Here is a 23,342-nt window from a genome sequence, read left to right on the forward strand (position 1 = left end):
GCGCTTCATTTGATGCAACAGATGTCCCTGATGAACATGCGACAGAATCGTTGTCATTTAGAAATGAGATCGCATAGAGGTATGAATCGAGATCGCGATTTTAATACGATTAATCGTGCAGCCCTACTTGGCGGCCCTGATTTGGACCTTCATGCGGTAAGGTTTGGGGGTCAGAGTGACCCCAAAGACCGGAGTGTAGTCTGGCTGTCCTGCGTCCTCTGGCCAGGTGAACTGGAACCTCCTCAGCAGAGTCACCAAGATGAGGAAGAGCTCCATACGAGCCAGGCCCTCTCCAAGACACATACGGGGACCTGGGAAGTAAGACAAACAACAAATTTAACTACAACTATTTGGCTAGACCCTCCCCCAAACACCTAGATAACCAGAGAGTCCTTTGGTAGGAACACCTGGGGCATACAGGTAACTGGCAAGTCCAATATTGAAAATGTTGAAAATTTGAAACATGGTGGCAGTGTGGACCAGTGGTGAGAGAAACTGTCCCATAACTGAATTGTCACAGGTTACAGGCGCTGTGTCCATCAAATGTCTTGTCAAAGTGTCCTGGACCTAGAACTCAGGATCATTGGTCTAACAACAGATTTTTGGATGGCACATGCAGTACTGCCATATGACTATATATCTCTTTTGCATTCCTATGCTCTGGACTAATCTATGCCTCAGCTTGCACAATTTGTGATCTGCACATATTTCTGTACATTCTATGCATGAGTCAGTACATATGCTCAGTATGTTCTCCTGCTGTTATTTTGCAAATCCTGTATACATGCTGTTATTCATATATTTCATTCAGACTTTTCTTTCATAAATTTCTTAACACATTCTAGTGTTGTAATGATTGATTGTTTTACGTTTAATACCCCGCTGTATCCTTCTTTATATTCTATTTTTCTGTGTTGCCTCCTATTCCTGTTTGCTGGTGCAACAATCCCAACTTTCACAAGGGATCATATAGGTGTCAACCACAGAAACTCATCTTACCTAACCTTTGGGGAATCTATCCCCTATTGACTGCAGTTCAGTAGCCTAGCAAGCTAATGATGAGGTGTAGCAAGAGGGGAAAAGTGTCCATTAGGGCCCCTATGCTTTGAAATGACCTTCCTGAGGGGATCAGGTGTTAGTGGTGGTAATATCTTATCTCTGCAATGTTCCTACATTGTTCAAAGATAATCAAAGATAACTACATAACTTGTAATCCCTATACTCCTAATCTCTTGAAGGTACAGGCGTGGTGTACAGAGATAAAGGACTGGACCCAAATGACTTCCTGGCCATTCAGAGATCTTCAGAGATCACAGGCTAATGGTGTCTAGGCCTTCATCATCTGGTCCTAGGCTTTGAAAAACCCTGCCTGAGGAGCTTGGGCAGGCAAAATCTGTGTTATCTTAAAACGCACTCTTATTTGAAGTATTATTCAAATGTATTTGTACGTATTTTATTAAGCCGACGTGTTTAATTCTCATGTAATTGTATGCTGAAATTTATGTCTTGCATTTTTATTGTTTCTTATTGGCTTTTACTTATTATTGTTATATTGTTTGTAAAGCACTTTGTAATAGTCAAAATAATAATAGTATATAATATTTATCCTTAGTTATCATTACTGTATTACAATTCTTTGACAAGTCATCATGGTAGAGTGGGGAAAACTCTTTAAAATCTAGGGAGGGATTTAAAATAATACAGAAAATGTTGCTTGTAACCTCTATGTTTACATTCTCTTAGTGAGTTCTTTCTGAAAGAGCTGCTGTTTGCTGAACTGAAAACACAGCGGGAAACAGCTTTGTGCCTGAGGATCCTGCTCTCGTACCTGCAGAGAAAGGCATGAAGGCCTCTGGCTTCACAAATTCTCCCTGGTCGTTGAGGAAGTTTTCAGGGTTGAAGTCGTGGGGATACTTCCACTGTCCCTCCTCATACAGCACTGAGGTCAGGTTAGGGATGATCATTGTACCCTGAGGACAAAATGGGATGAACAAGGGAGGGACATAGAGGGAGGCAGAAACAATATTCAGAAATGGAGAACTATATAATCTTATTTTTACCTCACTTCCTTTGCAAATAAACTATTTTGCTACATCTGATACTAACTGACTAAACACATAAAATGGCTGTCATGAATGTGATGCATTATTGGATAGACAACTGTGTTTTACATCTTAACTTTCCCTTCCTTATGGCATTTACTTTTCCAAATGTAGCCGTACAGTAAGGTTTCTTCCCAAAACACACTACTGTATTGTATAATGCCAAAACGCTCTATAACACCAGTCAGTCACCCCTTACCCTGGGTATGGAGTATCCCATGAGCTCTGTGTCTTTAGTGGTGCAGTGGAAGACACTGAGAGGAACAGTGTTGGCTATCCTCTGGACCTCATGGATCATAGCCTGCATGGACAGAGATAGCCATTAGACATCATGTTCTTATGCTTTTTCAGCCTGGGACACAAAGTCGCTCACCCAGGAACCCAGACACATAAAAGCACACAGATATACTTGTTATATGGGAACCCACCAGCAATATGCTCACAACCAAAAGTGATTTCTTGAAAGTAGGCAAGAAAGACTGGTCACAAAGGTTTGGTCACCAGCAGTTACTACAATGAATCCCCAAATTAGAAAGTGGTATCAAACCTATTAGCAATTTTATGTTCCCAAGCTCTTCCTAAGTGCCTCTAATATAAAGTAGACTACATAAAATAATGTGACTCCAATGGGTTACTAGTCTAAAATGGGGTTGATTTGGTTCAATTAGTGTACATACAGAAAAGTGTAATAGGATGTGCAGTATTTCCACATCTAGTGATAACCCTTTTTCATGAAAAGTAGGCTACCCTAAATAGAACCCCAGCATGGATTGATTCTCTCATATGCCATTTAATGGTTGTTTATAGAGTTTGTGTAATGCTCTACCCATTGTGCTACACAGAAGCACGTGCACATGAAATATCAAAATGAAACTATTCTGAGAAATCTATCTAATAATGTACCTGCATGTAGGGCATGTTGTGTCGGTCTTCAAAACTGGGCTGATCCTTCCCGTCCAACACCTGGTCTATCTCCTGCTGACAACGCTCTGAAAGAAAGAAAGAAAGAAAGAAAGAGAGAAAGAGAGGATGTTGATTTTTAACATCAGATGTTGCAGTCCACAAATAAGATTTTAAACTAACATGAAGAAGGCACTGACAAGACAGGACAAGAGAAGTGAGAGTCTGTGAAAGCTAAACCCATATAGAGATGGAAAGATGATGGAATGACATGTCACACGATAGAACGATAGATAGAATCATAGAAAGATAGGTAGAGCCATAGAATGATAGATAGCACAACAGATAAAATCCTAGAACAATAGAGCAATAGATAGAACAGTTGAACAATATATATAACACCAGACAGAACAGGTAAAATTGTAGAATGATAGAATGAAAGACAAAATGACAGAACAATAGATAGTGAAAAAACAATGCAACAAATGATACAAAAATGGATAAAACAAACAGAACAAATGATTTATAGAACAATAGAACAAATATTAGATAGTACAATAGATGAGATAGATAGATAGATAGATAGATAGATAGAACTACTGAACAAATGACAGAATGAACCAACGACAGAACAACAGCACAATATATATATATATATATGTATATATACAGTATATATATTGTGCTATTGTTCTGTGCTATTGTATAGTTTGATTTCGACCTTCGAAATCACAAGCAAGTTCACGATTCTCAGAGTATTTTTTTTCTCTCCACCCCTGCCTACTTGCACGTGTCTGAAGAAAAAAAACAAAACACTTCAATGACGACACAGCGTAGCTGCTCGAGAGCGCCCGTTCTATATGTCACTACAGCGCCCAAGAGCGCCCATCATTTCTAAATCGTTTAAAATGTACCAAAAACTGAAAATCAAGTTATCAGCTTTGTTTTATATATACTTCAAGTTGTCATCGATGAACTGGAACTGGAAAATACTGTATATCTGGTGACACTGAGACGTTTGATTTTCCCCGGGTTTAGTCGTCCTCCACCGGTAACGTTAGATCTAAAAATGGCTTCGCTGGCTAAGCGTCACGCTTTTAAAACCTTCTGGAAGCTGTCAGATTGTGCTGTGAGACAGAACCTGACCCGCCGTATGTAGTGGAAAGTTACGAAGACATTGTGAGTTGAAGTCTTTTGATCGAAATCGCTTGTTCTTGCTTGATAAAACAAGACACAAGATCACCTTCACTAAACAGCGGGACCTACCTGCTCTCACCGCCGGAGACGGACACTGTTTTCCAGGAGGCAGTGCGCCGAAGAGTCGGTAGGAGGACTGGCCGGGTCGCAGCGACTTTTATCCATATAAGTTTGCCCACTTTTTCCATATTTGTTTGGCAACTATTATTGTCTGATCTTATTACTGTGTGGGCTGAAGTGCTGAAGGTTTTGTATGTATTTTGAAAGCTTATCGTTAGCCAAGATAGGAAGGATCTGTTTTGTTGTCATACTGTGAATGACACTGAAGTAAGGAGACGCCCTGAATCGCCTTGCCATGTATTTGGTACCAAGTTAAAGGGAAAGTTGTGTTTTTTTAAATGGAAAAACTTTGAAAAAGAATTGACCATATGGCCTTAGTGTGGTACATTCCAAAAAAAAAAAAATATGGCAGTTATATCACACTTTCAAACCATCTTTTTAAAGAAGAATTTGAAAATGTAAATGACAGTTGTCAGGGCATAAAACCAATGATCTGTTGATCTTTACAAATCAAGACTCAATAGTCTAACAATGGCATAGCCGTCAGTGCTGAAAAAAAAAAACTGTTTAAATCGAATCGAATCGTGACCTTAAAATCGAAAGTCAAATCAAATCGTGGATTTGGAGAATCGTGACACCCCTAATATATATATATATATATATATATATATATATATATATATAATGACAGATACATACGTACATACATACGAACGTACACACACTTACCCTGTATGTGCGGGTGGGTCATAAGGTAGAGGAAGCCAGTGAGCAGGGTGTTGGAGGTGGTGTCGGTCCCAGCAAAGTGAAGATCCAGAACATACGTGATCAGTTGATCCTCAGAAAAGGAAGAGCCGTCGTCTCCTCTCTGGAAAGAGCAGAGAGATCTTCCTCTGTGTTTTCTATAGTTTATGGAATCTATAGAGTTTTCTATAAAGGCCTGGGAAATATGCTCTGTTTTTAAAGTGTATGTATCTAGTGCTGAAACGATGACTCGGTTAATCGATCGACAAGAGATAAAGAGATTATAATTTGGATAATTTTTAACCATTTTTTTTATTTATCCAGTAAAACTACCAAAATTTGCTGGTTACAGCTTTGCTAAGATTTGCATGCTTTTCTTCATTTCATATTGTTATAAAATGAATACTGGTCAGACTAAATAAGTAATTTGAATTGAAAATGAAAATAATCGTTAGTTGCAGCCCTAATTGCTTCACACACCTTATCCAGTTCGTCCAGATAGCAGTCTATGAAGTCTCGTGGTTTTCCAGGGACTCTGGTTTTCTTATGCTCACTTACCAGACGAGTTGAAAGTTTCTGGCAAACCTGAGAAAAAAATACGGTAAATACACAGTGTTTACAGTAGCAACACACCAATTATATATATTACAGAGATTTGTTTTTTCTTTTGACTTCAAATGCATATGTGTAGCGGGCTAAGTGTGTGAGGTCAGAGAGAAAAATTCCAATGTCCCTGCTTAAAATGGCCAAAAATTAATCTTAAAGGTTGACTTTTTGGGGCTTTTTCTTGGATACCACCAATATTGAATGTTTTCAACAGTTTATCCATTTTTTCCATGAACATTTACTACTTAATATTTCAAAAATGCAAACTGCATCCTCAAAAGGTGTACTATTTTTAAAGCTACACTAAGCGATTCTTTGACCACTAGAGGGTGACAGAAACCGCAGCACATTTTGTAAACACACACAGCAAAACTACTGGGCGAAGGAAGCCCTTAAAGAGTAACTAAACCCCACCAAAATCTGTGGTGAAGCCTGACACCTAATGGTGAAAAGTAGGGTACTGCACTGACCATCTGCTATTGGCTGGTGTTTGTGCCAGGTGATGTCACCTTCCATGCCATCACCTGGCACAAAGACCAGCCAATAGCAGATGGCCTGTTCAGTACCCTACTTTTCACCTTTAGCTGTCAGGCTTCACCAAAGATTTGGGTTTGAGGTTTAGTTACTCTTTAAGGACAAACCGTGCATAAAGGCTAATGGCTAAAATAAACGTACCTACAGAGAAATATCTCCGGTTACCAGTCTCGCTTTGCCAGATTTCTCTCCCGCTGAAGGTTACATGTCCCACGATGACACGTGAAGAGGTAGGTAGCAAGTTTACTAGTTGAACAAGTTTACTCGCTCGCAATTCTGCCATTACCAGAATTTCTTTCAGGAGTGGGAGGGGGAGAGCGCCGCTTTCAAACAGCGAGGGAGGAGACAAGCTAGTTTTAAAAAAAGGAAAAGCTACGACTCGGGCCGAACCTGACAACAAGCTTTAGAAAAGAGGTGAAAACAGCAACACATCTGGCCCGCGTGTGTGGCTATTTGTTTATATCATTACGTCTCACGGAAATCTCCACATAGCACACGTTCAATCAAATTCAGTAGCATTCCTTATGAATTTAATAATATTCCATAATAATTCGTTTTAAATTCATTTAAAGGCATACTGAGCAGGATTTTCCCCCTTGAAATAGCATAAACTCATGTAAAAATGATCCTACTCAATCATTACTTATGGCCCACTGGTAGTGTGTGACAGTGTGTGTGTCTGCAGAGAGCCGGCCTTCTGCCTGGATTTTCTTATTTCTGAATGTTTGGGACGTTTCTGGGCATCAGTCTTTTGGCAGTGGGTGTGTCCGGCTGCAACGAAAAACCATTGCTGAATCATTTTATATCTAAAAGCCACACCGGCTGCGGTAGCCGTCCAAACTCTAATATAGAGTAACTGCTCAGAGCTATAAGCGGAGTAGGGGTCAACAAGTTGTGTTTACAAGCCACAACCAGCAAAATCCTACTCAGTATGTCTTTAAACAATCATTTTCCTGGGTCATTATATGTCCACACGTGGTAAAATTAAAGTCCTCACGTTCCCCAGGCCCAGTGAACATACCTCCACGTTCTTAAAGGCCTTCATGAAGGGCAGCGGCAAGTGACGGATCATGGGAATAGAGTCATACAGCTGTAGGGAAAGATAAACCATTATTTCAGAATTGGCCCCCAATTTATCACTTGAATGGAAAGAGGTGAGAGAGATGACTACTGCTAATTTCTGTCTTCAACAACTGAGGTTGATATGGGCCAGATTCTGCCCAAGCTGAAAGTGTTATTCATATTTTGAGCTAAAATTATGTTTTTTCATTAACAGTTTTTTTTAAGGTCTGTACAAGAGTTGCTGTTGCTTTGGAAACAGTTGGTGGTGTGGGGCAGGCTTGTCTGTCCTTTTCACACAGGATGTTTAACAACTCTTTTTTTTTTTTTTTACAAATAGTCAACTATATTTGGATATACCATACTAATTTATCTTTGCTCTGCACTGTTGTTATAGGCTATAATATAGGCTAATTGTTTTACTTCAGAAATATTGTTCAAAAATAATATGTTGTGATTGATAATGCTATACCTCCTGATTAATTCATATCATACTTTCACTTTGATAGTGCTTAAAAGTAAAGTCTTGCTGGTTTTGACCTTCAGCACATCATCTTTCCATACTGCTTGTTGATAAGAAAGACAAACATGCACAGGTATTAAGACTATTTAGGCAATATATTATAAAACGTGATCAATTTTAAACAGTGGCATTTGTCCCTTCATGTGTGAAGGGATGTGTACAGTACATTCATTCTTACTTACATTCACAACAGGAGCCATATTCTTGACATTTGTGAGCTAAAGTTATTCCTTTACGAACATGCTGTGACTCACCATAGCCCAGGGTCCATTGGCTATCTTGGCATTCTCTGTGAAGAGGTGAACTATCAGCTTGATGAACTCGTCATCGTAGTCGTAGCGCGTACCGAACAGAACCTGGCAGATGATGTTAGAGGCCGCGTTATGGAACAAAACCTGAGGACTCAAAGTTTTACCTGTAAAAGAGACACAACGCGGCACAACTCAACTCACTGCAGCAATGCAACAGAGAGGGCCCAGGAACGAGCAGACCCATAGGTGGCATACCAACACTCTTTTCCAGCGGTTCCATGATGTGTTGTATCTCTCCCAGAATCCTCTCCTCCATGGACTGCTTCCCCAGACCAAAGTTCCTCAGGGTCATCAGAGCAAAGCGACGGTGCTCCCTCCAGCCGGGGCCGTAGTCTGCCAGAATCACTCCTATAATCGGTGTGGTGACACAGAGGGCATATCGGCATATGGATTTGCCATCACTCCCAAATTGTTACCATCATCCAACATAGCGTTGTCTCTAAATATATCATTGTCAAATGGAGGATTTTCTTGTAAGTATTTAACCTGAGAAGAACCAAAGTGGATTCAATGAAAGCATTGAGCAGATCACTGAGACAGAAAGACAATTCAAGACATGATGATGAATTGCAGGTGAGCTTTGTTCAGTCATGGTCCAAATTATACACATAACCCTTCAAAAAGGAAAATCTGAAACTGAAAAAATACAAAACTAAAAATATTGTAATGTGTTAACAAAAGCATGGCCTTTTTCCTCCTTAACAGATGTACATTTGACAATATAGTGAATGTATATTGTCCTCCCCTGTTGTTAGGATGGTGAGCCTACACAGAACATCATTCTGGAATGTCTCTGTCCATACGTATACAGACGTCTTCTCTCTGTTTAGGAGGAAGATCAGACTGTGCTGCTGTTAACACATTACATTAAATTTAGTTTCTATAGGTAGAGATGCAGAGTTTTAGAATGTTTTTTTCCCAAATGAGCTAGTTTGGTCAGAACTTGTTCTTATCTCCATCTTCCATCCTCTGTCACCACAGAACACCACATCGCTGTCTCACCTTTCCCCTTGGTGATGTCATTGACCAAGAGCTCTTGTGGTCGTCCGGCGAAGTCCGCAGCCTTGGTCAGCATAGCCTCCTTCATGGCCTGCAGCCCGTTGACGATGACCGCCGGTCTTGGACCGATGAACAGACTGTAGACGTTGCCATAGCAGTTCCTCAGCTGGGGAAGATCAAGATAAGAAGCCCCTCAAATTTGAAATCATAGTGCTGACCAAGACACAATACCACAGCTTTCAGATTTTCTTAGAAAGTCAAATTTGGAAAATATTGAAAAACTATTTTAGAATGAACGCTCTGTCATGAGCAAATCTGGATGCTGTTTGATTGAGTTGAAAGGGAATTGGCCTCAGCCCTCTTCTACAGTGCTTGTCTATGGACGAAGGTGGAAATATGCTTTTTGGAACTTTCTGAGCTCATCATAACTCAAAATGCAGGTGCGCTTAATGCCACTCTTGTCAAACATTGCAGATGCAATTGTTTAAGGCTTTAAAGACAAATAAAATCAGCTCAGAATGACTTTTTTCATGCTAATATATCACTACATATACAAAGCCAGTAGTAAGGCAAGAGTTTTTCCAAGATTATTGCTTCTTTAAATAAGCCACACACTGACACACACACTGGCAGACTAGCCCCTCCTGAGACCTTTAAGCTTAAATAATCTCTCCTGGGGTGATTCTTCTTTACTGGTAGAGGTTTGGTTGTCGTGGGAGACCTGCATGAGAGACTTTATATCAGGCTTGTCATACACACACAAGCACACACATGGCACACTCAAAATGGCAAAAAAAAGTTGATGCTGAAGGCAGGCAACTTGAAGAGAGGTGGGAGTTTTTTTTTCCTCGTATTATTTTCTTCTCATTTTGTTTTGCGCAATTTTCTTTTCATTCATATGAACTTTTTTTCTGAGATCTCAGTTTTTCCTTCCAATTATTGATCCTTTTACATCTTGTGGGCCCAACTATAACAAAAACATTTGTACAAGCTTATCTAGAACCGTATATTTACCCATTTGAAAGTACTTAACCTACTGCTAAATACACATCAATTATCATATGCTTATGTTACAGGTACCAGCGTCGGCACCAGAATAACAGTTATAAAGCTGTAAAATAGTGGAAAGAAATAATGAGGCAGGAAGACGTGGCTTTACTTCACGGTACCCTCTGTTGTATTTATTAAACACAGCAAGTGCAATTTCGGTCTCTCACTTGTATCATTGTGTATTCAATGTCTCTTTTTTTCCTTTTCTTTGTATAGAAAAATATCATTTTTATATTCTTAAAAACATCTTCACAACAAAATATCAGGAATAACATAAAATACATCCTCAGGTCATGTAATTTAAACTCAGATTGCAATTTAAGTGCATCAGAATGTCATTTTGTTACACAATGAAAACCTTCAATCTAAAATTATATTCAGTACATCCTAAATTACATTAATACTGTTCAGATTACAAGCTAACTTCCATTTCTTTACTTAAGATTTACTTTCTTGTGGTAATAACACATCTAGAAAGACCTTCACAACATTTGAGACAACTACTTCGTAGCAAAGCGGGAACAAACGGCTAACCGGTGCTAGCATGGGCTAGCTAAAGGTACCATACACTAAACATCCTAAAAGAACCTAACTACACATCTGTAAACACCAAAAAAAGAGTGATGTGCCTACAGATCCGTCCAATAAATGTAGTATGAGCAGATACAGGGCCAGTTTAAACCAAAAACAAGATGTGGGGGGTTACGTTGTTAAGCTAGTCTTAGCAGCTAAACAAAATGGCAACGCCGTCACCTTTACACGGCAGCAGTGGATTTCTAAGATTATTCATAAAATCATATACTTCGGTCAGACCTACTATTTACACGAATCAAATAAACATTTATCGTCACCCAAATATATGCACTAGTGATGTTCCCCTTGATACCGAGGCTCCGGCGCATGTGTCAAAAATAACAACGTAGTGTACTTAGAAGCAGTGTATCGAGGCTTGATTCGTTTGCCATAAACACGTGATCAATGACGTCCAAAGCTTCATTCGGCACACAACCACGTGACCGCTTTGGTACCCGATTCAAAGGAAGTGAATCTCCGGCGTGGACATCGTGGGTAGTTGAAGGTGTTAAAAAGGCCGTCTGTTCCTTTAAGACTGTGGGGACTGAGTGCCTCCGTCTCGCACGAAGAACAACAAGGAAGTAGACCGGCTCACGAACAGTATGGGGAGTCGCGAGTCACCAAGAACTGTTAGTTAAATAGTTTAAATACCGCAGTTTAGCGTTCATTATCATTTAGTTACGGTGTGATTTGTGCGTCCATGAAAACCGTGAGTAGTTTCCTGTGTTTCCTTGGCGTTAACCGTGTAGTTCTGTAACTAAGCGTTAAGAGAATGTAATCTGTATGTTAGCCGGTTTACCGTTTGAAGTGGTAATTGTAAGATGGCATAAATATTGTTGCATTAGGCATATTCATATAAGATGTTTACACAGTCTATAGATCGCCTTTCTGTTAGAGAGCGGTGTATTACTGTAAGATAATTAAGCTGTGTATTAAGATGTGTAACGTTTATGTGGTTTGGGGAGATTGACCTACTTTTGCCACTGGCGCATGCGCACTAAAGCCCATGTGCCTTACACGTGAAGGTGCATGCTTTAGCCTCGTGGACAGTAACCGGACAGCATGCACCTAGGTAGAGAGTAGCCGGTATATCTGTAGGTTACCCTAAGACAGTACTAACCGTAGCCCAGCATATGTTCATGTTATTCTAGGTTTTATTCTAGGTTTATTATAGATAGTAGAGAGGATGTATATTTGATATTTAGCGTATTATCTGTATACTTAATGCTATATTTTGTATTCTGTTTATGTTTACAGAAACCACAAGTTTCACTACCACAGGTTTAACTACCATAAGTTAATTATCCTACAAGCATAAATAAAAAACCCTTTACTGCAAAAAGGCCTGGTTATTGGAACCCCTCTTCTACGACAATCCCAGAGTTCTAACCGGACTCTCCGCAGTGATTTGGACTGTCCCATCACCACAAAGTTCATTATTTTTCAGAAGGAGTTTGTGGTGTCGGTCGTTGTGAGATAGAGAGTGTTTGATCATTGAGATTTTTGGCAGAGATGGAACCAGCAAGGAAAAGAGGGCGTTCTGCAGTTCGGGAACATTTTCAGTTGATATCAACAAATAAGGTAGGTTGTGTATGGAGAAAATATTATATTAATAATGTGTAAAAGTCCAGCCTAACCTACATCCTATTTGCCTATCCTGTATTTGACTCCGGTTTTTCGTTGCTCTCAATGTACTTACACAGAATAAATATACAGCTAAAAATGAGGACAACAAGATGAACAGAGGTAAACCTAAACATTTAACTACTATGTACAAATATGCATATATATAAAAAAGTGTGTGTGTGTGTGTATATATATATATATATATATATATATATATATATATATACACACATTATGTAAACAACCCTAGGACAATGGTGCAGAGTGCAAAGATGCTGGAATAAATGTGGAGTTGTTGGTGTAACAGGTTACATTATATACATGAGTTATTACACATTACATACTTTATACACACATTATATACACAATCAGATATTGTACAGATGATGATGATGATGATGGGGTAGGAGGAGCAGGAGGAAATCCCTGGTCTGGGCCTTTCACTCCTGCTTTTTTTTTTTTTTTTGGGGGGGGGGGGGGTAATTATATACATGAGGTGGGTGTTACAGGTTTATTGCACAGGGATAGTTTCTGCCACTGTATGACTGATTTAAGTGTTCATCAGGGTGATGGCCTGTGGGAAGAAACTGTTCTTGTGTCTGGTTGTTTTGGCGTACAGTGTTCTGTAGCACCTACCAGAGGGGAGAAGTTGGAACAGGTTGTGTCCAGGGTGTGATGGTGTCTGCAGTGATCTTTCCTGCCCGTTTCCTGACTCCGGAGATGTATAAGTCCTGAATGGAGGGCAGGTTGGCACCAATGATTTTTTTCTGCAGTCCTGACTGTCCTTTGTAGTCTGTTCCTGTCCTTTTTGGTGGCCGATCCAAACCAGACTGATGGATGTGCAGAGAACAGACTGGATTATTGCAGAGTAGAACTGGATCAGCAGCTCCTGAGGCAGGTTGAACTTCCTGAGCTGGCGTAGGAAGTACATCCTCTGCTGGGCCTTTAGTGGGCCTATAGTCGCCTATTTCTCTCTCTTTCTTTCTCTCTTGGTGGTGTGTAGCTGATAGCATTCTTGATATTATCAAAAACAGTGGAACAAATTAAACTGTATGTATAAACATGTTATATGTATTAGTCTGTATTAGGCTATGTGTTGTATTCATATGCTTTTCTTGTGTTGAAGGGACCAGAAAACAAATGATTGATGAGGCCTTGGTGAACATGATTGTGAAGGATTCACAGCCCTTCACCATTGTGGATGATGCTGGATTTAAGGAGCTTGTAGGTATCTTAGACCCAACCTACATTCTTCCATCTAGAAAAGCACTGAAAAGCATGGTGGAAGAAAAAGTCAAGGAGGCAAAAGAGAAGGCAAAGGAACAAGTGCAGAAGGCTACAGCAGTCAGTCTTACATCCGACATGTGGACATCCATACATATGGATGCATACTTAGTAGTGACATGTCATTTTATAAATGAAAAGGATGAACTATCAACTGTATTACTGGGAGTTGGATAATTCTCCAAATCTCATTCTGCGGAAAACATAGCTGAAGTGAAGACAGCTCTGATGGAGGGATGGGGCATTCAAAACAAGGTAAGATGCCTTGTAACTGATGCGGCACCTAATATGATAGCATGTGCCAGCATCTTAAAAATGAGACACACAACCTGCATTGCACATGCACTGAATTTGGTTGTGAAGAAAGCAATAGATCAGACACCTGGGCTGGAGGATATTAGATCCAAGGCTAGAAAGATAGTTAGCTACTTGCGATCAAGTACAACTGCCAAGGAAAGGCTTTCCCAAATGCAGCAACAGATGGGTAGACCTACTCTCAAAGCGATGTAAGAGGTGGAGACCCGGTGGAACAGCACCTATGCCATGCTGCAGCGGTTATTTAACCAAAGAGAGCCAGTTGGTGCTGCATTGGTCACTTTGAGGACAGACCTCACACCTTTGACCTCCGAAGAGTACCACTCCATTAATGAGTGTCTGGGAGTGCTGTCTCATTTCAACGAAGCAACCACTGAACTGTCTGAGGAGAAGAGAGTATCGGGGTCAAAGGTCATTCCTCTCATCCGCATGGTGAGACATGCTGTGAGCAGCAAGCAATCTCTAATTGAGGATGACAAAGCACTGCAGTTGTGCAGCAACCTCTTGAGGTTGCTCACTGAGCGGTTGTCATCCATTGAGATGATGAGCGTAATGACACTGGCCACACTGCTTGACCCAAGATACAAAACGGTGGGCTTCTACAGCCAGTCTAATGCACAGGCTGCTGTGAAACGGCTCACAGCAGAATGTGCCTCCATCATAAGGTCAGAGACAGCCCAAAACACCCCATCCACTTCCTCTCACATCCACCCGCTACAGCCAGAGCCAGCAGGAACTTCAGCCGGTCCTGCAACTCACTCACGTATTGTTTATGTTTTGTTGTATGATCGTTTTGTTTGTATTGACTTAAATTTGACATGGAAAATGCTTGGCACATTCATTCAATGGCAGTTATTTAGTTTGGTCATTCTTTCAGGTGAGGGTCTTTGGGATCTGTTGGACAGCCATGTGGTGGAAACCAGACGGGTCAAAAATGTTACCGCAGATGCCACTGTCGAGGTTCAACGGTACCTGAGTGATCCTATAATTCCACGGTCTGAGGATCCACTGCGATTCTGGTCAATGCAGAAGGCTGTCTATCCCCATCTGTATCGCCTTGCATTGGAGTTCTTAAGCATTCCTGCCTCCTCAGTCCCGTGTGAGCGGATATTCTCAAAGGCAAGAGAAATTGTCAGCAAAAAAAGAAATCAACTCAGCCCTCGCGCTGTGGAACAAATCCTCTTCCTAAATAAAAACCTTTAATTCCAGTGATGACCCCTGTTCAGTTGCACAAGCACCTCCACTCCACATCCATTTAATAAAATGTTCACTGCCCAGTTCACAAGCACTTTAACTGCCCAGTCTACAAGCACTTTCACCCCCCCCCCCCCCCCCTCACACGCGCAATCCAGTAGTAGCGTACTATCTGTTGGAAACACCTGTAGCGTATACAGGATTTACAGTTACTGACAGGCTACAGCCTATGATCACAACCTTAAGGACAGTATCAACACCTGTAGATATCTTCTATCGTACAGGATTTACACCACATGATTGCAACAATACTTTCCTGGCCCAGCGGCAACAATATCAATCATTAGCCTACAGTGTGTAGCTCAATGGCATACGCAAGCACATACTGCCCCACCTCCACCAATACAGTTCTATGATTCAGATTCAGACACACACACACACAGCGATCAATTCATACTGCTCTGCGTATAGACCTATAGCAAATAATAATATATGTAACCTGTACTTCCTATCATACAGGATTTCCACCATATCACACATCCTGGCATAGAGACGCAATGATACAATAGCCTAATGTTTTCCAAAAACAACCAATGTCAACGACTTGTATAAACACAACACCTTGGAGACAAGAATATATACCTTAAATTAGGATAGTCCATAATGTGTGAATAATATGAGAGAAAGCCTACCTTATGCGATGGTCTTCTTTCTGGCCTTTCTCCTCGAAAACTCCTCCACCACATCATTAAAGTCCAGGTCTCTGACGAGTTCCGCCTCTACTGCCAGTATTGATAGAGAGTTCAAGCCTCGTTGACTCATCCTTGTTCTCAGTTCATTTTTAATCCTCGCCATGTGGGAAAACGAGCGCTCCCCTTCGCAGTTTGTCACCGGCAAAGTGAGAAACATCCTCAAGGCTACATACACGTTAGGGAATGCGGATTGCAGGCCAAGTTCCAACATGGTGTTCAGCATCTTTGATGGCGACTTGTCTTGTTCACACATGAATGATCTGAACTGTATAAACTCGTTGGCAAAGCCGCTGTTTAAGTCTGATGGATATGCACTGAGTAGTGCATTGGCATGTTTTGTGATCTCACTGTTGCTCGTTGTTTCTGGCATGAATAAAACCCCAAATATATCCGTCAAGTCCTTGTAGGCAGACAGGTGATGATCGAGACAGCCAGTTTGTCTATGATTACATAAACCGTTTCAATTTGAAATTTCTTCCTCCCATCACGTAGGTTGCTCAGATCTTCTGTAGGCCTACTCCCTTCATCTGCAAAGGTTTTTCGTTTTCTGCTTCGTTGTAGGTCACACTTGTAGGTGTGGAACACACCTGTTACGTTCAGAGCTGCTTTTTCATATATCTCAAATTGGTCATGTTGTGTGGAAACAAAAGCACCCAAGGACTCGAGAAGACTCACCGCTGTTAAAATGTTGATGTCACTTTTTTGTAACATTGGGCTTGTGGCTTGAAATCTGTCATTGTCATTGTATCCCAGAAATGGGCCATAAATGCAGTTTCTAGATACTCCAATTTAGCGCACAGCGCTCCTGCTTCATGTCTGGTGTCCCTTTTGTCATCATCTGAGCTGGCTATATTTGCAAGTGCCTCCTTTATCTTTGTGTAGTTTTTCCATAGAGCTTTGGTGGCATCTGCTCGACAGCTCCATCGTGTACCTGAGAGAGATTTCAGTGTCAAACTTATTCCGTCCGTTTTGCGGAAAACTTTCCCCCATCGGTTTGTAGAGGAGGAACAAAAGGTATACAGTGACGGTAACATGTCAAAGTAATTTCCAACCTCTGGGCTGCTGGCCTCTATGGTTTTGACTCCAACTAAATTCAGGGAGTGAGCTGTGCAGGGTACATAATGTATTAAGGGATTTCTCTTCTTCAGATGCGCTTGAAGTCCATTATACTTTCCAGACATATTACTGGCGTTGTCATATGACTGGCCTCTGCAATTTGACAGCTCCAAGCCTAAGCTGTCAACCATGGCAACAACGCATTCTGCCAAACTTTCGCCCATGTGGCTTTCAATTGGCTCAAAAGCAAGAAAACGTTCAACAACTTTCCCTTCCTTGTTGACAAATGTGAAAATGAAAGTAAGTTGATCGACATGGGACAGGTCTGGGGTTGAGTTGACAACTACAGAGAAGTATTTTGCTTCCCGAATTTCATCCGCAACAGTCTGCCTAGTTTTCTCTCCCATGACATCAATAAATTCTTCACAAGTTGTCGATAACAAATAAGACACATTGCCCCGGCCTTTCTGACCAAACTTTTCGATATGTCCAGCTGGGTCGAACTGAGCTATCAGTTCTATAATCCTGAGGAAATTTCCATTCAGAGGTGACCCCAGCAGTTCATTATCACCTCTAAAGGCGAGTCCTCTCTCCCAGAGAAACTTGATAATCGCCACGACTCTTTTGAGGACATCTCTCCAGTATTGTCTTGCTCCTTCCATTTGTTTTAGCAAAGATGAGTCAATGGTCGCGGTGCCCTTGCATCTCTGATGTAAAGATAGCATGCAGCTCCTATGCTCATCACTCCTCTCATGATCCCCAATGCGTTCCGAGTGTTTCCAGTTGCTAAATCCTTATACAAACTGATGATGCTTATTTGAGAAAAGCTTACATGGAAAACAATAGATATTTCTATTTGATGGAGAGTACATGACCCATTCTCTCGACACTGTCTGTCCATTTGGTAAACGACAAGGAAGCGAGTCAATGTTGAAGCAACTACTCTTACCGCCAATGGTCCTATCCCTGGCAGAGGTTGGATAGTTGGATCTGCGGTTTTGAAAAGCCGCTGCACCCCTTTCGATGAGGATAGATTTCACGATATTGCTGGTCGTGTCTCCCCATAAAGCTGGATCTGTAACATTGTTGAACCAGTCCTCCTGCATTGGTGATCCATGCTTAGGTCCTGGTTGCGGTTTGTCAGGTTCAAGTTGAGGTGGGGCTGCTAAACTGGTACCCGCCACCGGGTCTCTGCCATCCGCTTCGGTGTCGGGCTGGGCCTCCGCGTCGGTGTAGCAGGGCTGAAGTGGAGATGGGGGTGGGGCAGTTGAACAGGTGGCTGTTGCAGGGCTGTGGTTCTCTGCCTTAGTGTCATGCTGATGCTCAGGTCCTCTTGGATGCTGGTCTGGTTCAAGTTGAGGTGGGACAGCTGAATTAGTAGTGGCTGCAGGGTTACTGTCCTCCTCTTCGCTATCAATGTTAGCATCGTCCTCGCCAAGCTCTTTGCTAGCGAGCCCACTTTTGAAAAAAGTCGAGATAGTCGGTATGTTTTTCCGAAGTACAATGTCTCTGCTATCCTTTTCTTTTTTAGCCTTTCGCTTTGCTGCTCCACTGCTCCACCGTTTTTTATCCATGTTTGTTAGTTAGCAGCTAACTTTAACGTTGTCTATTCTGTCTTAGCTAAGATTCCCACGGTCACGTTTCACCTCTCGTCATCGTCATCATCATCATGATACAGACACAGCCAGCAAACCAATCATAATATTTTTTTTTATTTGCAAATAAAGTAACTCTGCATTCATTGGTTTGTATTTCAACACACACACACTCAATTAATTTATTTGATTTGATAAAAAAAAACTAAAAACAAAGACAGGATGAGGCCACAGTTGGTGGGGTTTTGGAGGCCCCTAGAGGTCGGAGGCCCCCGGGCACCGGCCCAATGGGCCCGGTGGATAATCCGTGGCTGATTGGCATTGTTTTCACAACAAATGACATGTTTTCAAAGCACCAGAACGAAGCAGTTCATTAGACACAGTAGATTCATAGCTGCTCTTCGTCCTTTTGACCACCAGGTGCCACTAACGAGCACTGTGTTGAAAAGCTTCGAGTAGTGAACCTTTTTTCGATACAATTGAAAGGAAAGCCTCATTGCTTCAGAAAGCTTCGTTTTGCCATCACTAATATGCACCAAGTTTTGTGGTTGTTTGTACATTACTAACCTGTAAAATAGTAGAAAGAAATAATGAGGCAGGGAGACGTGGCTTTACTTCACGGTACCCTCTGTTGTATTGAGGGGAAGCCGTAGGCAGCGCGCACACACCAGTAACAGACAGTGGAACCACCATAGAGATATAACACCACAGTCTCGCTCTGCCCCCTACTGTTCGAAAGTTAGCATAGCAAGTGTATTAACTGCAGATAATGAGAATATGCCTAAAGAATGTGACATACCTTCTAAATAGACAATTAAATAATTCAATATCAAATACCTCACTAGTGAGGAAAAAAATACATTCACACATTTGTGACTACACATTAGTGGGTGTCACACTTAGAACGGTATAATTACCTATTCTAAAGTACTTAACTATTGCTAGATACACATCAATTATCATATAGGCTACTTACCTGTTATACGCACCTATGGTTAGGCTATATGCAGTTACTGCAATATATTTACCTGTGACCTCTACTTTGCGCAATATATTGATTTAATATGATATGCTACTGATTATAATACACTTGCCTGATCTACAGCTAATTACATTGCATATATTGGATGTTGTATGGTCAGAAAAATAGTGTGCGTGTGTGTGTGTGTGTGTGTGTGTGTGTGTGTGCGTTTTGACAGCCATCACCCATAGCAGCCTATAGCTTGTACAGCCAAAGTTCATAACAGATCAACTCTACAGACGGAGAGAAATCTGTTACATAATCACAGTCAAACAAACCTTAAGGCCTTGATAAACTTTCAGGGTGGGAAACTAACTTTCACAAGCCCATAGTCTATGTCAGACTATGAGTGCACTGCCACCAGAATACTAGGAACGACTATAGCACTCATTAATCATTAATTGCTTAATCTATTAAAGTATTTCAACAGGTTTCTATGGTGGCCCTGAGGGTCAAAACACAACATTTCACAAAACACAACAATATTTCAGAAAACACAACGGCATTTCACAAAACAAATGAACATTTCACAAAACACAACATTTCACAAAACAAATGAACATTTCACAAAACACAACATTTCACAAAAAAAATTTACATTTCACAAAACACAACAACATTTCACAAAACAAATTAACATTTCACAAAACAAATAAACATTTCACAAAACACAACAACATTTCACAAAACACAACGGCAAAAGAGAAAACAATTCAACATTTCACAGAAAACGGAAAAGGTAGGTCCTTTCTTTGTTGTTACTGATTGGATGTATTCGTTGTCACTCAAGGTAACAGGAAGTGGGACCAGAGCAATGGCTCTGAGAGATGCCTTCCGCTGGTTCAAATGAACAGAAAATAACACTTCCGGTTTGGGCGTTTAGTCTTCAAAATAAAAGCGCGATATTTTAAACATGTATAAATACTGTTTTAAACCAATTACTTTGTATTTAATCATGAAATTCAATAAGTGAACACGCATATTAATGTTTGATGTCAAAATAATAATGAAAAATGCTATATGTGCCATTTTTAACTATAAATGCTGCATGTATTACATTTTTTGATATTTCTGACTGGACACTGTACAGTTTAGAGTAACTGCACAAGTTCTATGTCAAAACACTCCTGCAGACACCTGTACTTTCACTACACACCAACATTTAGGCCCAAGCTGTTAAAGAAAAGTCATGACAGGCCCTCAAAGCCAGCCATACTGTAATAATGTGACATTTATAGAATAAAGTGGACACTGTGTGTTTTGTGAAATGTTAATTTGTTAATTTGTTTTGTGAAATGTTGTGTTTTGTGAAATGTTCATTTGTTTTGTGAAATGTTCATTTGTTTTGTGAAATGTTGTTGTGTTTTGACCCTCAGGGCCACCGTAGATTTCAGTATCCTAGTCTCTACAACAGACTGGCAACATGCCAAATACCTACAACCTGTAGCCAATAGTACTGCAGTTAGCCTATAAAAAATAACCAATAGATCTCTTCAAAAGATTTCAGCACTAATAATAATAATAATTACTTCCATAGTATAACTATTTCTGCATTTTACTGACATTCCTGTTCAGAGCACATGCATTAAAAGCAACAAGGAGAATTTTTCTTACCCTCTCAAAGTCCTTCAAGGGATTCCCTAGGCTGAGGCTGAACAGATTCCCAAATATGGGGAGGGGAGCGGGTCCGGGCGGGAAGTTCTTTGGCCTCTGGGTCTTGAGACGGAAGAAGAAGAAGCAAACACAGAGCCATAGCAGGATGAAGGAAGCTAACATGGTGGAGTGGACTAGCCTGGACCAGGGACCCTAGCTATCTGACTGGCAGTAAAGTGTTATGGAACTCTGCTCCCAAGCCTCATGGTGTTCTCTCCAGCCATGCTCCACCCCCTCTCTCTGCTTTTTCAAAGACGAATCAGCAGTCCAGTCACCTATAGGTGACTATTGTTCATGCAGACAGTTTGAAAGCGGAGTGGGAGTGAGATTCCGGGCGGCATAAGAGGGAAAGGGTGGTGGCCTTGACCACTTGCACCACTATTTGAGCACGCTAGGTCCGTGCGACGCTTATCAGTTCAATATTCATAAAAGTAAATACAACATTGTGTATTAGTCCATGTTGCTCTCTGTGGGACAGAGGTATTGTGCAAAATCTTTTTCCAAATGATTTATAGGCTACTGGCCGATTGTGTCGATGGATTTACTCCAAACACCGACTTGACAGCGGACTGACTGACTGACATTGTTCTCTGAAGCAAGGGCAAGAGTCAAATGATAGTAGGACAGACTCGGTTAGGCTGACATGGTTGAGGTTAGGGTCAGCATGTTTTATTAAATTGCAAGAAATACGCTAAAGAGAGACAAGCAGTTAAGTGAATTAGCCGAGTGGTTTTCTCTTTTCCTTTTAAAACTCTGTTAAGCCGACATGATAAGCAAGTGGTGCAGAAGAAGATTCTTACTCTTATTCTTATTGAAGATTGAAGATTCTTATTCTTTTCCATTCAATAGGCTCCAATGTAGGCTATATGCGGAAGAGGATTAAATTTTGAGTTCTGAGATTAATCTCAGAATACTGACGTTAATCTCAGAATTCTGAGATTAATCTCTGTACTCAAAATTTTCAGATGTGGTGAGAAGTGAAAAATTCTGAGTTTAAAGTGAAAATTCTGAGTTTAAAGTCAGAATTCTGACAATTTTTTCCTCAATAAATTTTTCACATATGGCCCTAATCCTCTTCTGTAGATATAAATGATGTAACCCAAGGAGGTTCTATATTAACTGGAGGATGAACGGGAAAATGGCCGCCCATTCATTTGAACGTAAGCTGCTCACCCAGCGCATACGCCAAAAAAGTTTTTTTCTTCCTAGTTTACTTCCATGATGTCCCACGGTCCATGCGCAGAGGTGTCTGCTTACGTATTCCCGCCAGGAGTAGCACGCCCACGAGCGAGCTAGCGAGCCCAGTCGCGCTCTCGTCATCAAGTGAGCAGGTCGGGAGCGAGCAGCTGCAGCTGGGAGTGTGGAACGGATAGTTTGGTGGGGGAGGGGCGAGCAGAGCAGAGAGAAGGAATCTCCTAAAATTAAATCTAAAACTTTTTAGATGTCAACTTTTGATTACTCACCAGTCAATATTATAATATTAAATATTAGAATATTATAATATCAATACATATTTATTGTAAATGTATTATATAATTATATTATATTAATACATATTAGTAAGTATTCAGCCAATAGTTGCTAGAAGTCATTTGCTTGCAACTCTAATTTCCACGTCACTATTCCATTGTGAGAAGTTGTCTTAAGTTTGTATTAAAGATAAAGATGTCATCACTTTTGTTATTAGGCAGGTTTCCCCAAGCATATCTGCTCATTCAATCTTATAATGTTTACATTTCTCCCAAGCTTGACTGAAGCCGCACAGCATAGACCAACTTCATGAGTATGCATGTTGTGTTGCCTGATGTTCACACAGTCCTACCTGTAGCTGTCTGCTGGATACAGCCTGCAGAACCAATGGACTAAAGTACACAAGATCAAACCCATGTCATGCTTGATGAATTTGACTTTACATTCTGACATTTAAATGCAGCTTCAGTTCCTTGCTATTTCTATTTGAGTTACTTAGAAGAACCAGGTAATGAAAATCATGAGTTGGCCCTGTATCCTTGCCCTGTAGCATTTACAGCACTTTGCTGTGGTAGTTGACAAGATGTCATCATACAGTCAAGAGTTTATCAGTAGTCTGTCAAAGCTAAGTCAACCTGGCTCACTTCCCTACACAGCAGCCACACACTTCTGTTTAGAAACACAGTGCAACTCTGACTGGCAGCTAGACTCACAGTCA

At 40.8% G+C, this 23,342-nt stretch overlaps 1 protein-coding gene across 1 annotated transcript; it reads right to left on the reverse strand.

Moving 5' to 3' along the window:
- Positions 1–123: 123 nt before the first annotated feature.
- On the reverse strand, positions 124–21,277 carry LOC139917515 (cytochrome P450 2F2-like). Its single transcript, XM_078283262.1, has 11 exons — positions 21,116–21,277; positions 9,039–9,201; positions 8,232–8,384; positions 7,980–8,140; positions 7,165–7,233; positions 5,484–5,588; positions 4,989–5,127; positions 3,006–3,091; positions 2,302–2,403; positions 1,829–1,970; positions 124–311 (listed from the first exon to the last, which is right to left on the reverse strand). The coding sequence occupies exons 1-11, from the start codon at positions 21,275–21,277 to the stop codon at positions 124–126; spliced, it is 1,470 nt and encodes a 489-aa protein (XP_078139388.1).
- Between the last annotated feature and the right edge of the window lie 2,065 nt (positions 21,278–23,342).

The sequence above is a fragment of the Centroberyx gerrardi genome, chromosome 4 (assembly GCF_048128805.1).
Source record: "Centroberyx gerrardi isolate f3 chromosome 4, fCenGer3.hap1.cur.20231027, whole genome shotgun sequence".
In the NCBI taxonomy this organism is placed as follows: Eukaryota; Metazoa; Chordata; class Actinopteri; order Beryciformes; family Berycidae; genus Centroberyx; species Centroberyx gerrardi.